The sequence below is a fragment of the Physeter macrocephalus genome, chromosome 21 (assembly GCF_002837175.3).
Source record: "Physeter macrocephalus isolate SW-GA chromosome 21, ASM283717v5, whole genome shotgun sequence".
Lineage (NCBI taxonomy): Eukaryota > Metazoa > Chordata > Mammalia > Artiodactyla > Physeteridae > Physeter > Physeter macrocephalus.
Window position 1 is genome coordinate 35302590 of NC_041234.1, and position 17463 is coordinate 35320052.

Here is a 17463-nt window from a genome sequence, read left to right on the forward strand (position 1 = left end):
TTATTCCTGTCCTGCCTCTAGGTTCTTCAGAACCTTTTTTTTTGTTTGTTTTTTAGATTCCATATATATGTGTTAGCATACGGTATTTGTTTTTCTCTTTCTAACTTACTTCACTCTGTATGACAGACTCTATTCTTAAGTTCTAAAACACCCATGTAGGGAAGAACTAGTATTATCATCATTCCACAGCTGATGAAATTAATGCCCAAGAGGTGATGTGTCTTGTCTAAAGGCACATGGTCACTAAGTGATGGAACCAGAATATGAACCCACATCTGGTTGATTCCAAAGCCTGACACTCACTGTGGCAGGTCTGATACTTGGTGCTACCGAAGGGAAGAAGAAAGAACCCACATTGGTCCTGTACTCTCCTCCACACTCTGCCTCTTATTTCCCTTGACCATACTAACACCCTATCTCTCTGCCCCCTTCCCTCCCTCTCTCCAAGTATTCTCCTCCCCTTCTCCCATTTCTTCTTTCTCTTCATTTACTTTCTCTTTCTCTAATTCACTGGTGAAGAGTTCCCCAGTGGTTTTCCATGTGCCAAAACCCATACTATGCACTGGAGATGCAAAACTGGATGAGATTCACAACCTGTCCTTGAAGATTTCTCCATCTGGTTGGGATGCATAAGAATACAACATGTCACTGAAGAATCCCAGAGCAGGGTACTGAGGGGTCTCACAGAGGAAATCACCTACTGGAAGGCCGTGAAAACTTCCAGATAGGGTGTATTTGAGCTGGGTGTGTCCTGTGGGAGGAGTAGAACATTGGCAGAAGAGAAGGGAAGAAGGAGTAGTTCTTGTAGGAGTGCAGGCTCTGAGGAGCCTCTGCTGAGCATAGGGGCACATGGGACGGTGGCAGATGGGTCTCTTCTCTAATGCACCTGCTTCCCACCTGCTCCACTTGCACAGAGGCCCTCAGAGTCATGTTTCAAATGCAAAGCTGACCATATCTATAGCCACCAAGGGTTCCCTTGGCCTGCAGGTTTAAATCCAAGCTCCTTAGCCTATCATTCAAGGCCCTCCACAGTCAGCCCCTGACAGCCTCACAGGCCTCAGTCACAGTGGATGACTCATGTTCTGCCTCCTGCCAATGCCATACCTTTGCTCAAACTCTTCCTCTACCCGGAATGTCTTTGTTCCCCTCTCGCACACCCCATGCCCGCCAATAAAAGGTCTGCCTTCCTATAAAGACTGGTACAAATGCTGCTTTTTCCAAGAAACCATCTGAGATCACCCCAAGCTTAGTTAGTCTTTCCTTCCTCCTTGCTCTTTTGCATGGCTCTGTCAGAGCACTTAAACTGGGTGAGAGCTCTCTGTTTACTGGTTTACTGTTTACTCTCTTTCTTACATGCTAGATTGTGAGCTCCTTGGGACCCCATCATGCAGATCTGGTTCATCTCTGACACCCCAGAACTCATGTCCTGTTTCACAAAGTAGGCATGAGAAACTATTTAATGGATGAATGAAGAAAATATTACATTACCTCTTTGCCTATTATCCCCTCTTTCCCCCTTTCCTTCCCTTCTCTCTGATTTTTCACCATTACAAACGAGAAAGTGTGGCCTAAAGAAGGTAATAAATCTAGATTCTCTGTCTTGATAAAGAAAATATAATAACAGTGGACTAGGATTTCGGAGGCCCAGTTTAGTTATGTCCCCAGCTGACTCAATGTTTGACCCTTGATGACTGATTTTACTCCCTGGGTCCCAATTTCTTTATCTTTCCAATGCAGTAATGCACAGAACACAGTAATAATGTGTAGTAATACTCTGGGCATTAAAATTTTGGAGTTTATGATAAAATGGAATAGTGGAAAGATCACCAGCTTTGGAACCAAACAGTCCTGGGTTTGAATCCCAGCTCTCCACTTATTAACTATGAGAGTTACTCCCTTGATTTCCTCATTTATAAATGGGAATGATGATTCCTACTTTTCAGGGTTGTTGTAAGGAGTAAATGAGCTGGTAGCCATAATTTGAAGCTTTGTAAACATATTATATAGCTACAATGTATACCTTCTTTTACCTCTGAGCTACTTCCCAGAAAGGACATTATTTTGCCACTGGGATCTTCCCAACCTCTTCACCAGGGCTCCTGCTTTCAGTGTTTAATTTAGGCCAGTATCGACGAGAGGCAGTGAGCTACAAGAACTACGAATTCTTTCTCCCAGACAACATGGAGGCCCTACTTATCAGGAAGTGAGTACCTAATATTTTAAAGACCTCTGCTGCCCCCTGGCTGAGGGAGGCCTTTGTTCAAATGATGGGGGAGTAGGGCAGAGCAACTTGGGTTAGCCAGGAGTCCATCTAGACTCTCAAAGGGTGGTTAGGACAGCCCTTCTACTATCTTAACCGAAGCTTATTTCTGGTCATATCCATCCCCTGCTTAAGAACTTTTAACAGTTTCCTACTTCTGACAAGAGAGCGTGGAAACTTAGCCTAGAATTTAAAATAAGAGTCTCAGTAGCTTGGTCCACTCCAGTCTCATCCATTCAACCTCAAGTTGTCTCTCCTCTACAAGACTCTGAGCACTTCCAGAGCAGAGCCTTGGTCTCATTTATTGATCCATATCCTCTTAATAGAACTCAGCAAAGAGTAATCACTAAACAGATTTTTGCCAAAAGCATGAATACATTTACACATTCTTACCTGTGCTTGCCCTGTTACATATGCCAGGAAAGCCTTCTCCTTCACAGACCATATATTCAGGCTCTTCTTGGGTTCAAGAACCAATTCAGCTTGAGCGCTATTAGTTCAAAGTTTGGAGCCCTTAGTATTATGGCTCTATCATTAGTCAACTTTTCCTGGGTATGTTACTTTATACCTGCACCTAAGATGTCTACACAGAGCCATTATCAACTGTGTGACCTCTCTGTGCTTGTCATAGTACCTAGAATATAGGACACCCTTTGTAGATATTCAACAGATGACTAATTTAATGTAGGACATCTGAGAGATAGTGCAAAAGGTAATGCAGAAAAATAGAGAGGAACCCACCTTGGGTATAATGGTTGTTACTGTTTCTTTCTTCATCTTTTTCAGGCAATGTGCCCTAGCAGCCCTGAAAGATGTCCATAACTATCTCAGCTGTGAGGAAGGTCATGTTGCGGTAAAGAAATTTGCATTTTTTCTTAGGTTTCTGCTGGGATGGAGAAGAGCTAATAAATATTGAGCATTTACTATGTTCTAAACATTGTTCTAAGCACCTTGCACACATTTATTTAATTCCACCCTCCCCCACGAGATAGGTATTATTATTATACTCCATTTTATAGCCCAGAAGAATGTCGTGCAGAGAGATTAAATAATTAAATATTTTAGCAAAGCGGCAGGCCAGAACTGGAATACAGGTTGTATAGCTCCAGAATCTACACTCCTTTTTTCTTTCTTTCTTTAAAAAAAAACTCTCTCTCTCTCTCTCTCTCTATCTATCTATTTATCTATCTATTTATTTATTTATTTATTTATTTATTTATTGGCTGTGTCAGGTGTTAGTTGCGGCACATGGGATCTTCGTTGAGGCATGCAGGATCTTTTGTTGCAGCACGCGGGATCTTTCATTGCGGTGCATGGGCTATTCACTGCGATGCACAGGCTTCTCTCTCATTGTGGCATGCGGGTTTTCTCTTCTCTAGTTGTGGCGCACAGGCTCCAGAGTACATGGGCTCTGTAGTTGTGGCACGCGGCTTCCAGAGAGTGTGGGCTCTGTAGTTTGTGGCACGCAGTCTCTCTAGTTGAGGCACGTGAGCTCAGTAGTTGTGACACATGGGCTTAGTTGCCCCGTGGCATGTGGGATCTTAGTTCCCTGACCAGGGATCGAATCTGCATCCCCTGCATTGGAAGGCTGTTTCTTTACCACTGGACGACCAGGGAAATCCCCAGAATCTACAGTCTTAACCAGTATACTACCACTCCATCCCCAAGAATTCAGCAGGACTACACTAGAATTTGACTGCAATTCAAATATTTTTAAGTTCTAGAGATTTAGCTAAACATTTAATCAATTTAATCTCATAGACCTTTAGGATTTGCAAATTCTAAAAGATCTTCAAAGAGCTCCAGAGTGATAGGGAAGGAAGAAGCTTCACCTAGGAGTTGAGAGAATCAGTTCCAACTCTGCTTTGTCAGAGTTTGTGACAGTTTGTCTCTCTGTGACATTGGTTAAGGAAACCCTTCCTCTAAGCCTTAGCTACTTTACCTGTAAAATAACCCTAATAAAACCCCACCATTTTCCTCTTGCTTTATTATGTCTACAGAGTCTGCTACATTTCTGGGCAGGCAGTGAGGGCTCAATGAGTGCTTGAGAAATTGATATAAGCCATTTCCAAATCCTTCAAAACCCTGTTCAAGTTTTATCCTCTTCTGGAAGCCCTCCACTTAGCACAGGGATTGTCAAAGAGTAGGCATTCTATCAGAGCCAGATTCAGAGCAAACCAATCTCATCGTGTGCCTCTAGGTTTTTGATGCCACCAACACTACCAGAGAACGACGGTCACTGATTCTGCAGTTTGCTAAAGAACATGGTTACAAGGTAAAGTAACTCTCCAACTCTTATCTAGAGCCTACTCATTTAACAAACAACAAAGAAAGGCAAACCAGGGGAGGCAGAGATGCCAAATCAGCTACCATAGGGTCAGCATTTTAATTTAGTTGTAGGGCTTTCCAGATCACAGTGAGAAGCAGCAAAACAGAGCAGGAAAGAAGAGGTGCCACATTAGGCAATGGAAGATAATTGCTGACAAGCTGACACTGTGGGGGTGGGTATGAGGAAGGAGGAGAGAGAACCACTACAATTCAAGGCCGATCTGCCTCATAAAACTCAGAATCCTGAAAGCACCACTATAAGAAATTATGTTGTCAGAGATACCTCTAAAGATGACTCAGAGCCACTGAGAAGGGGTCAAGCTATGTTTGACTCCTACCAAACATAATTCGTTGCTGGAACTCTTTCTTCTGTTTCTTTTATAGGTCTTTTTCATCGAGTCCATTTGTAATGACCCTGACGTCATTGCAGAAAACATCAGGGTAAGGAGTACCAGTCACCTTTCTTTCTTATTTTGTCTCAGATTTGGATCATACCTAGAAATACCTCTGTGCAGTTAAAGGAGGTATCTTCCCTGAGCTTCTCCTCCCACTTCCTATAGGAAGTATTCCCTGACCATCCTGGCATACAATGATTCTGTGAAATTCCTTTAAGTATTGGAGAGGAAACTAAGGTTCCAAGAGGAGAAGTAAGTTGTCACGGGTTCATACAACCAGGAAGAGTTAGAACTGGGACTGGACCTCAAGCTTGGATGTCTGCCTTGAAAGCTCTTTTTTTCTGCCCCACAATTCATATCAGAGCTATCACTGCTCTTTTCTACAGTTTCTAGGCATGTGGTCTAGATTTAGATCACTCACTACATTTTATTGTTCCCTATTTCATTAAAGTACTGTATCTTGGGGACAGAGGAGACCTTAAAAGTCACCTCTTTCAACACTTCAACAGGAACTTGAAATCTTAGCTAATTGTTTGTGTAGATTTTCTCTTTGTACCTCCAGTGTGGAAGCTCATTGCCTTCATTAAGTGCAGTCCAATCAAGCTGAAATCTGCCTCCCTGTAATTTCCACTCATTGGTCCTAATTTTGCCTTTTGAGGCATAGAATATGTCCAAGTCCTCTCTTTCCTTTTCATCCATCCACCTATCCATAAATTTGTTGATTAAACATAAATTGAATACATACACCTGGGCTGAACCATTCTGGGTACTAGAGACAGAGATAGATAGAGGAGAGCCTGGCCCTTGAGCTCACAGTCTAGTGAGGGAGACTGACAATTTTATAGACATAATTCTGTGAGATCAGTGCTGAGATGAAGAAACAAAGGAGGCTGTGGCCGCACAGTGTTGAGGACCTAACCTTGCATGGGAAGGCTTCTCAGTGAAGGTAATAGCTGACCTGCATCTTGAAGAATGCATAGGAATTTAGCAAGTAAATAATGGAAAATAGGGGGATAGAATATACTAAGTATGGCATCTATGGGGAACTAGAAATAGCTTAGGTTGTCTAAAGCAAAGTGTGTGGAGGTCTAGAGGAGCAATGGGAGAGGAGGATGAAGAAATCATTTGGGGCCCAATCATAACAAGCCATGAGTCACCTGCTAAAATATTTCATACTTTGTCCTAAAAGATGTGAGGAAATGGTGAAGGGTTTCAAGCAGAGGAATTCCATATTCAGATGTGCATGTTAGAAATATACTTCTGGCTGCTAGTATGGGAAAGTAACTAGACTATAGACAGATTAACCAGTCACAAAGCTAGAGTGAGCATCCAGGAAAGAGAGAATGGAGGCCAGCTGGAGAGATATTTAGAAGATACAGTGGGGAAGATTCGGTACCTTCTAAGAGGTGGGGGATGATAGAAAGAGACACATCTAGGATGACACCCAGATTCATTTTATTTTAGGCTCAGGTGACTTGAGTAGATGATAATGACATTCACTGAGATGGGGAATGTGGGTGAGAAGGTAGATATATTAAGGGATTAGGAGTTGCCAGCCCCTCAGAAATTTAAAGCCAATATATGTCATGTTATCCCAGTAAACACTCATTACATGTAAGCCATTATGACCCCCGGCCAAGATCTGTTCTTTTTCTTCAACCATTTCTCACACCACAATTTCCAGGCTACTTATAAATGTTTCTCTTAAACAGTGTGTGAACTGAATATAATGTAACAGACCTTGTTTGGGCACACAGGGATAAGGAATGAGGAGTTAACACAGTTCAGATTCTCTTCAACTGACTGATTTTGTAAACTTGGGTGAGACCCTTTCTCCAGGTCTCAACTTCCTCATCTTTATGATGAGGAATGTTGTACTCAGTGATCTCTAAGGGCTCTTCCCCAGGGCACTGTCAGATTCTCTGTCTCCCATGGTTCTTCCGTCTTTTCCCTTCATCCAGCAAGTGAAACTTGGCAGCCCTGATTACATAGACTGTGACCGTGAAAAGGTTCTGGAAGACTTTCTAAAGAGAATCGAGTGCTATGAGGTCAACTACCAACCCTTGGATGATGAACTAGACAGGTAGGAACCCAGAACCCCAAAGTAAATGTCAGGATCCTTAGCCCGGTTTTGATGTCCTGTAGGACCTGGAGGAATGCCTTCCTTCTCTGGGCCTCAACTTTATTTGTAACATCAGGAAACTGTACTTGATTTGTCTTCAAGGGCCCTCCCAGCTCTAATTATCCATGAGGTGGTGATTCCTTGATGTGTAAGGTGTTCATAAGAGGCTTGAAGTAGTGTTTTCCTGAACAATATGGATATATTAGGACCCTGATCTCAGGGAGGAAAAATGTCTCTCTCCTGTGGTTGTTGCTATTATGTTTTCAAAAGTATTCTTCACACATGGATGACATTTCAGCTTCCAAACATGTTCACCTTTTTTGTTTCATTGAATCCCCTCGGCATTCCTGTTAAGGAGGCTAAAATAGGTCTTATGATCATAAATTTTCAAGAAGAGCAGATTGCATCTTAGAGAGCTGAAACCACTTGCTCAAGCTTCCACCACAAGTCAGGGGGTAGAGCTAGGATTCTAACCACATATTCTGTCTCTTAATCATGTCTGTTTTCACAACATGCATGCACTTTCAATCAATAAGAAGTATTTGGATTCTTTGGGCTATGGTGTACATCAGGGGTGTAAATAAGGGCAAGAGAGGTAGGTTCTATCCTCAGGTAGCTTCCATAGTGCTTTGACATATGAGAAGATACATTAAAAATATGAAACTTTCATTCACAATACCAACTAAAGATTGGAGAGGTGTTAGTTGGCAGTACAGGGAAGATGTGAGTTTTAGACATAGGGTATACCCAGAACCTCAATTTCTTTCAAAATGGATTGTGATGAGAAGAGACCCTGGTCACTCAGACCCTTTGGGACCCAAGTAAGAAGTATAAGGAGGCTGCTAACAGTCATCACCACCCTAAGAAGTTTAAAGAGCATCCTTCCAACTTTGTCCAATCAAAATCCCCAGAGGTGAGCATTGTTACTGCCTCACTTCTTAGATGGGGAAACAGACCCAGGGCTTACCTGAGGCCACACAATGAGTGAGTAGCAGAATATATACTCAAATTCTTGTCTTCAGACTTCCATCATGATTATCCTCCTCCCACATCCCTATATCATAAAAAGTATCACATGAGGCTTAGACACTCAGGGCAAGGGGCTGGACCTTGTGTACAATTGTGACTATTATTCACTGTGCCAGGTCATGGGTACACTTGCTTTTCTCACCAAGACGTGTACTGGAGTGGGGGAAACTTTTCCAAATTTCCACAAAGGCACTGTATGAATAGTAGCATATGGTGGAAGAAGTTTGAAGGAGGGGAGCTAAAATGAAAGAACAGCATTGAGAAAGCCTCTAGCCTTTGACCTAGACTGCTGAAGGTACTCGGTATTTGATGAATCAGTTTGGGTCTGAAGACAACTGATTCTGAAAGTTGGCTTTATCTAATTGTTTTTCCATCAACAGACATTTACAATCCATGCATCAAGGCCCACCCCTAAGCTGTGACCTAGGAACCCAAAGAGGGAAGGGCTATCTATCTCTGTTCTGATAGAATGCCCACTTGGTTGAGGAAGACAATGAGTATGCAGTTGACCAGAATTATGGGGATGGTAAAGCAAGTGAGGTGGGGGAACACAGAAGAGGGGACCCAGTCCAACTTAGAGGAAGATGTCTGGAAGAGCATGTTTACCCAGTAGGTAGACTAGACATGCGTTTAGGGCACCAGCAAGGTAGAGTCCACCAAAAATAAGAAAAGAAGATCTTGAAAGCTTTTAATAGTTTGTATTTCAAAAACAGCTTCAAGGTAGTCAAAACAGAAAAAAAATATAACCAGAACTCAGTAGAACTTCTTCATGTTAGAATATAGCTTATAATTTTTACTTTAAATTACACATGATGAGGGTAAGCATTAGCTACTATAATACTTTTGATATGAAGTACCTTTAAATGGCTTCACATGATCCTGGGCTCAAAGAAAACTTTCTAAAGAGAGTGAATGTACTGTTCTTGAAGGATGGATGCATAGGAGTTCAACTTTGGAAATCAGGCAAATAACATATTTTCAAGGAAAGAAAACAGTACCTTGTAATGGCCTAGTTAAATCTGAATAAAAGTAGAGAAGTACAGAGAATATTTCAGCAAAAACGTTAAGGCTAGAATGAAATAGAGAAGTTATGAGCATGGACATGGAACACTGAGGTGAAGCAAAGCAGGACCAGTGTATGAAGGCACCTAGAATGTCAGACTAAGCTACGGAATTTGGAAGTTCTCCTAGAGCCACTCAGGACCTAGTGCCAGGAACAAGGCAACAAGGCTACATCAGATATTTTCTACTTAGGTTCTGAGAGTCATAGATGAGATGGTTGGAGAGTTTGACATTAGGTAAATCAATTCCTCTCTCTGTGTTTCAGTTTCCTCACCTATCAGAGATAATAATCTCTGCTTCCTAGGATGGTTATGAGGATTTATGCACTTTGAAGCCCCCACCCCTGCCAGATGCACACACACACACAAAATGGTCAGCAAATGCAAGTGGCCTGTGAGATGTTGGAGATAGTCAGGGACACAGAGGATTACTGTTTCTCTCTGAGTATGTCAGCAGTGTGAACCACAAAAGAGAGAACCCTAGATGCCTGAAGTGTGAGGAGTGAAAGTAAAAAGACAGTCTGGCTCAAACTGAGATTGAGGAAAGGAGACAAAAGGAGATGGTAGCAGGCAGTGAGCTCCTCAGAGTGGCCAGGAATCAAGTCTCTAGAACAGGTACCCAGAACAGGGCAAGGCATAGCACCTTGTTAGAAGAAAGGTAGGTGAGAGCTGGGTTATGGAGGAGGCTTGAAGGCAGGGTGTGTGGTTGGGGCTTTCTCTTGGGATCAGCCTCTCCACCATCAGCCCCTGAGCTGCCCTTGCTCCTGCTTGGGCTGGCCCAGCCACCTGTCCTACATCAAGATCTTCGACGTGGGCACACGCTACATGGTGAACCGAGTACAGGACCACATCCAGAGCCGCACAGTCTACTATCTCATGAACATCCACGTCACACCCCGCTCCATCTACCTATGCCGGCACGGTGAGAGTGAACTCAACCTCAGAGGCCGCATTGGAGGTGACTCTGGCCTCTCAGCTAGGGGCAAGCAGGTAGGAATGGCCCCATGCACTCAGAGGTGTTGGCTGAGCTGGTCCAGGTGGGCTGCGGGTTGGTGGGGTGGCTGATGCTTGGGTCCTGAGGATGGGGGAACTCAGTGGCAGGATAAAAGCAGGTTCTGGTCACTCTTGCTCTTCCACCCCATCAGCCACTCAGTTTTGACCCATTGAATGGCTCCCAAGTGTCAACAGCATCTGCAAGTCCAATGGCTTGGTCCTGGTGCTCCAGGCCTTCCCAGATCTGGCTGTTCCTCCACCTCCATTACAATAAGCACCCTCTCTCCTGCCTGACTGGTCCCCTCATCTTTCTCACAACTCTGTGCTTTTGCTTGTGCAGTTTCCCCACCGAGGCTGTCCTCCTCTGTCCCCTCTGTCAGCTGGTGACCATCATTTGCACAGATAGCTGCCTTAAAGTGCCCCATCTTTGAATCCGTCTTCTCCTCCATTACTCAGGGCTGATGCTACTCCCCCAAACCCCCACTACAGGTTATCACAGGCTCAGCACTTGTCCCCACCAGTTACCGCTTCTTTTCTGCCCTCCCTTCTCCACCCCTTCCAGGACCCATCTCCTGCTCCATGAGCTGGTCCAGGAAGCCCTCCCCTGTCCTTTCCTGCCCTCCTAGGCAGGTCACCTGAGCTCCATCCCCACCAGTTCTGGCCAATCTCTGACCCTCACGGTGGGAGTCTCTTCTTTGTAGCTGAGAATAGTGAGCTGCACATTATGGGTGCTGGCCAATTAAAGATACACATTTTCCCATGTTTGGCCCTGTCCCTCGTCTTGTTAACACAGTTACTGTTCTTGCTGGGAGGATGGCTTGGGGTGGAACAAGTGGGAAATGAGGAGCAGGAGAGAGGGAGTGTCCTCTTTTATTGGACACCTCGCACATTCACGACACCATCTGCTTCCACATGTGTGGCCTCATTTAATCTTCACAACAGCTCTGTGTGGTGGCCATTACCATCACTGATTTATGGATGAGGAGGCCGAGGCCCACACAGGAACAGAGAGTGGCCCCTGGTCACACAGCCAGTAAAAGACAGAGCCAGGACTGAAAACCAGGACTTCACGCTTGCTCCTCAGCCTCCCCCACTGCAGAGCTGGCAATGTCACAGGCAAGGCATCACACCAGAAGGCCTGGTCCTTCTGGATCATTTTCTGTTACCTTCAGACTGCTAGCCTCCCCTCGAGGTAGACTCTGACCTCTGACTCTTGCCTCTCTCGCAGAGTCAGAGACCACTGGAGGAGCCACCCTAGCCCGTGGCACCACCTACAGCCAGGGGTCCTCTTGGTTAGGGCTGTCCGTGGCTTTGCCTGCACAATTTAGCACCCAGTTTGGACACGTGGCCATCTCCACCCAAAGTACCTCCTTGAACACAAGTGTGTGCATGTACATGCACACGCCTGGCCCCAACCTTCATGCTAAAGGGCACATTGCACCATGCATTGTTTACAAAGCAGTTTCCCATCAACTGTCACCCACCACCAATCACAGTAGCTCTCACTTACTATGTGCCAGGGAGCGCTCTGGGTGCTCCCCGTCCACTATCTAACGTGACATTCACAGAGACCAGGCTGAGTGAGCTAATGCTGTTAGCATTTTATAGGCAGGAGATATGAGGCCGGAGACGGACAGGGACATGTCCCAGGCCACACGGGCATAACCCCCATCGCCTGTCTCCCAGTCAGCACTCCTTTCACCAGAGCACACTGACTGCTGACTCATAATCCATAATTAGAATGTGTGTACACAATGCCTATATTTGTACATAAAAATGTGTGCCTGTATCTGTACATCTGTGCAGATGTTCCTCACACACCATCTGTGATGAATAACATGCCTATATGCAGAAGAAAAGTGAACCAGTTGCTCATCTGGGCTCCTACAAACCTAAGTGGTTCCTTTTGGTGCTGTCACTGTTTCCCTCACTGGACTGGCCATGTCTTAATAACAGGACACCCCAGTACCCAGCACATGGCCACACACACTCAGTAAATGTTTGAATGCCCTTAGAACCTGGGTACCAGGTCCCCTGCTCAAACAATGAGAATTCACAGGGTCAAAGAGAAATGTACCCCACATCCCACCCCCATACACTTCCAGACCACACTCAGAGTACCCAGAACACTAGAATTTCCTGCCCAGAGTCTGCTTCCATTACCTACATGGGCACATCCCAGAGTCTGTTCACCTGAGAAAAGGCCACGTCACAGAAGTGTTCACCCCTAGGCAAAGAGGTGGCCAAGGGGTTACTGTTTGTGTGTCATGGAGATTGGTGGAGATATGGTGTGGACAGAACTTGTTTCTGTGACTGGATTATCCATAAACGTGCACTCAAGGTACCTAGGAGTGCAGGATGGAGCAGAAATGGGAAAAGGAGGGAAGTAAACTATGAGTGGAGTGCTTCCATTTGTACTTTTGTCCCAGGCTCCACAAATTTTAGAGGTGGGCTGTTTGAATGAATGAACAATCAAGTAGGAGTTTCTGTGAGCAAACATCAGTGAACGCACACACACACACATATGCACATATACACACATAAATACACATATTCTTCTCTATTCCTTTGGTCCTTAGTCACATGGGCAAGAGTATGACTTTTTATAAATTGGGAATATTTAAACTCTGCTTTTGCTTGTTCATCGTCACTCCATTATTTGTGGCAGATCTGAAATTCTTCTCATGGTCACCCTGTCTTCTTTCATCTCTCTTTCTCCCTTGCTCTCCTCCTTTGCACCCTACTCCCCAGTATGCCTATGCCCTGGCCAACTTCATTCAGTCCCAGGGCATCAGCTCCCTGAAGGTGTGGACGAGCCACATGAAGAGGACTATCCAGACAGCTGAAGCCCTGGGTGTTCCCTATGAGCAGTGGAAGGCCCTGAATGAGATTGATGCGGTGAGATGGAGGCGGATGGATTTCCCGGTGGGTGGTGAGGCTTGACTCTAGGCTTATCCCCTGGATTGCCTCTACTCTGGCTCATATGGGGACTCTAATTAATTCAACAAACGTTTATTGTGCTAAACACTGTACTGTGTCTTGGGGATCCAGTGAAGACCAGAACAGACAAGGTATTTACTCTCATGGAGCCCAAAGGCAGACCGTGAGTAAGACATTTCATTGCATGTGACAAAATTTGTGAGAGGGGAAGTACAAGGGACTATAGAGTCTCAGAAGGTGAGGGTACTCTTGACAAGACAGTTGTGGAAGATTTAGAAGGAAAGCTTCCTAGAGGAAGCTGGAGATGAGACAAGAAGCAGGCAAAATGGGCTGGGGTGAGGGAATAATTTTAATAATTTTAATTTGAGAAATAGGGAACAGTTCATGTGAAAGCCCAGAGGTGAGAAGAGAGCATGACATGTTTAGGGAACTGAGGAAAAATAGCCAAGATTCTGGGACAGTGAGTGTGAGGTCTGGAGAGAAGCTAGATGAGGTTGGAAAGGAAAACAGCTTATAGCACTTTATAGTCCATGTTGAAGGATTTGGATGCTGCCCTAAAAATGGGAAGCCATTGATGTGGTCTAAGTCAAGGAGGAGTGGTCTGAATGTGATTCACATTTTCTTAAAAAAAGACCAGTCTGGTCACGTGTGGAGACTAGGTGAGAAGAAGGCCAGAATGACAATGCATACCAGTATGGAGATGGCTGCATTAGTCTAGGCAAGAGGTGAGGGTGTGATGGCCCATATGTATATTGGAGATGAAATGAGGAAGAAAAATTTGGTAAGTATTTCATCTGACCCTCGTGACATGGCAGCCTCTCTTTAGAGTCAGGTTTTTCCATGAGCTTTTTGAGAAGGTGTTTCCTCTCCATTGTCTCACCTGCACTATAAGTACACTGACCTCAGGTTAGACACTAAAGTAAAAGCTTCACCACAGATGTAGATAACTTGTGTGTAGGTTGGTTAACCTGATTGCCTGCTAGATAAATACAGAGAAGTATGTTTGTGTGTACATAATACATATATGCTTAACTGTAGATGTACAGAGACACATATTTAGAAAAGGGATATACAGCATTGTTATACATATCACATATATTTGTTATAAAATACATGCAAGCAACAGTTCATCATAATTGTTCAGTTATTGTTTGTTTCTGGCCCACATGTGGTGTAAACATTTATTGGACACCTACTCCATTTCAGGCTCTGGAGTAGTGCTGCAGACAGAGATTGGTTCCTGTCTTCACTGGGTTTTCAGAAAAAAACAGGGTAGACAGAGGAATGCAAAATAGTGTGTGTGATACAGGCTCTGATTGGTTAGAATGTGGGCACACAGATGTTGGGGCAAGGCATCTGACCCAGCCATGATCTGCCTAGAGGAAGTGATGCCTAGCTAAAGCCTAAGGGGTGAGTAACAGTGAGCCAGATAGAGAGGATCAGGAATAGTATGTCATGCAGAGAAAGCAGCATAAGCAAAGAGGGAATTGTGTGTGTGTGTGTGTGTAGAACTACTAAGGTCATAGCAGTGCAGATGGAGAGGGAAGAAAAAGGAATACATCTGAGAGAAATTTCAGAGGTAGAATCTCAGGAATTAGCTATGAGGGGATGGGTAAGGAAGAAGGAAGAATTTAGAATGATGTCTAATTTTCTGGGTTTTTTTCCATTCAGTAATATATTAATAATTAGATATATTAATCTAATAATATTAGATTAAATTAATATATTTAAATTACTATATAATCTAAATAATATTAATATAATAATATATTCCATTGATTGAGTTTTTAAAATATGCCTTGTACATTCTGTACTAGTCTCTTTTACATATATTATCTCTAATATTCAAACTACTGTTGTGAGGTAGTTATAATTATCCTTATTTTGCAGATGAGGAAAATAAAATTCAGAGAAGTTAAGCAATTTTCCTTAAGTCAATAAAGAGTCAGTGGCCACTTCCACAGGCAACGAGCTCCCAGCATGCCTCAGAATAGAAAGTCAAAGCCAATCTGGAAGGACCTTGTGTATATACAGCGTGCACTTTCTCCTATGGACAGTGTCAGTTGCAGGTTTGACACTGCCTGTCTTCTTGTAGGCTGGGGCAGGGGTGAACCTAAACCTTAAGGGAAGCTTGGTTGACGGCTCAAAAGACAACAACCAGAGCACATTGCTCCCCTACAGGAACGTCTACTTGGAATCTACACAACCAGAAGGAAATCTTACAAACCCAACATCACTTCCCACCTCTACCAGCAGCCACGTCACTTCTGTGGATTTCTCAGTGGGAACTTGTTCTCTGAGCCCTTGATTCCTTCTTTGGGTGTGGAGAGTGTATCTCCCCAAGGACCACTCTGAAACTGTTAGGAATTTACTAATTCTTGCCTTCTGAGAAGTCTGTGGATACCTGTTTCTTTATCTGCAAGAGGTCCTGGAGCAGAGGTGTGGGCAGGAGGGATGGGAAATGCTATAACACAAGAAAGCACTGCTGTGGATGTGCGCACACACATGAACCTGCATACACAGTCACAGACATCCACCATAGGTATGTACTTCACAGACACATGGACCCAATAGTCAAACACAGGATCCCTCTCAGATGCATCTACCAATCATATTTGGACCATTCATGCACACACATACACACTTACACACCTAGAGATACATATCACACTCACCGTAGACACACATGCAGTCTTTGCATATATCTACATCACATAGACACATAGAGGCATACCGGGGATATATAAACAGTACAGACACATAACCTCAATCATATTACCACAGATTCACGCAGACCTCAGACATAGGTACACAGATACTCACACATATAATCAGGGACATACACACTCACAGATACACATACCACAGACACACTGAGACCCACATGGAGGGACAGACCACAGAGACACCCATGCAGGCACATTCTTAGATGATCAGACAGTCTGCATACACACACACTCACACCAATACACTATACATATGCTGAGACAAATGCAAAACCAACAGCATAGGACCTTAAACATACCACAAATAAACACCATAAGCATGCTGCACACACACAGATAAACACAGTCACAAATCCCCACAAATTTATAAAAATACACACTCATATATACAATGTACACCTATAAACCTATTGGGACAACCATAGAGAAACACCAGATACCCACCATACACTCAGCCTGAACACACCTATACACATGCACTCATTCTCACATCCACACAGCTACACACCTTGTGCATACATACACACATACATTCAGACAACAGACGCAGACCTAGAGCTGTGTTCACAGAAACCCAGGTGCTTGTGTGCTAACTTCCACTATCATTGGCTTCAGAACTATGGTAAAGGCTGTGGGGATTTCAACTTGTGAATACTTTTGTCCCAAATAATTTTTCTCAGGGTGTCTGTGAGGAGATGACCTACGAAGAAATCCAAGAACACTATCCTGAAGAATTTGCACTACGAGACCAAGATAAATATCGCTACCGCTATCCCAAGGGAGAGGTAAGGTTTGGAGGGGTGGCCAGACTCTTAGGACTCCTCCCCAGTATCTCTATTCCAACTACCAGGATTCCATATTTTCCCAGACAGCTTTAAAAACAAGGTAAATCAAATTTTGCAGCATCTTCCATCTCACAAGGCACATGATTATCTGGACCTTGGCTGTCTCATTCTTAGCCATAGGCAACAGATTTCTCTTCTTTTAAAAGCTACACATTTGCCTGATTATTTTCCTGTCTTCTTTGAGGAGGGCTCACTTTGTCCTAGACTTTGTCTTTGATATCCTTACACTAAAGGTATTTGAAGTAGTTCAATATACTCTAATTTCCTGACATTTTCTTGCCAAGTTGCCTAAAGCTCTAGCCTCTCTGGACTGTGGGTTGTAGTCCCAAGGGACAATGGCTAACGGTTTATCCAACTTCTTTGCCACCACATGAACCAGACTATCAGTTCCCTATTCCCATGTGAGGTAAATCCTCGTTGTTTTCAACCCAGTCTCCATTTAGCCAGTTCCACATGTTAGAATATTTATTAGTCATACTCAATTTCTGATACAGATTCCAGGGAACAATTATCAGAAAGCAGGATATCAGAGAAGAAGAAACAATAGATATCCTGTGTTACAAAGCACTTTCACATTTGTATTTTCATCCTCAAAAATGACATTATGAAGTCAGTCTGACTTTGCCCTCATTTTCCTTTACATATTTTGAGGCTATGTTGTTAGAGGCATACAAATTTAAACCAATTATATCTCCTTAGTGAATTATATATTTTATTATTACATAGTGAGCAAGCCTCTTTCTCCCTAATAATGCTTTCTGCCT

At 43.7% G+C, this 17463-nt stretch overlaps 1 protein-coding gene across 20 annotated transcripts in view; it reads left to right on the forward strand.

Moving 5' to 3' along the window:
- The window catches only part of PFKFB1 (6-phosphofructo-2-kinase/fructose-2,6-biphosphatase 1), a 112485-nt gene that overhangs the window by 41640 nt on the left and 53382 nt on the right, over positions 1-17463 (forward strand). For 15 of the 20 annotated variants that reach the window (XR_003677813.2, XR_008616433.1, XR_003677812.2 and 12 more), the window contains exons 5-13: positions 1361-1438; positions 2095-2203; positions 3047-3113; positions 4461-4535; positions 4973-5029; positions 6945-7066; positions 9978-10185; positions 12940-13113; positions 16535-16639. Coding sequence is in view for 15 of the 20 variants with exons in the window: in XM_055081946.1 (XP_054937921.1) it covers positions 1361-1438; positions 2095-2203; positions 3047-3113; positions 4461-4535; positions 4973-5029; positions 6945-7066; positions 9978-10185; positions 12940-13113; positions 16535-16639 (995 nt within the window). In the remaining 5 variants the exon portion in view is untranslated. Of the gene's footprint in view, positions 1-1360; positions 1439-2094; positions 2204-3046; positions 3114-4460; positions 4536-4972; positions 5030-6944; positions 7067-9977; positions 10186-12939; positions 13114-15309; positions 15554-16534; positions 16640-17463 lie in introns of those variants that run through there. The other 5 variants (XR_003677814.2, XR_003677815.2, XM_028482278.2 and 2 more) reach the window with 5 other exon arrangements.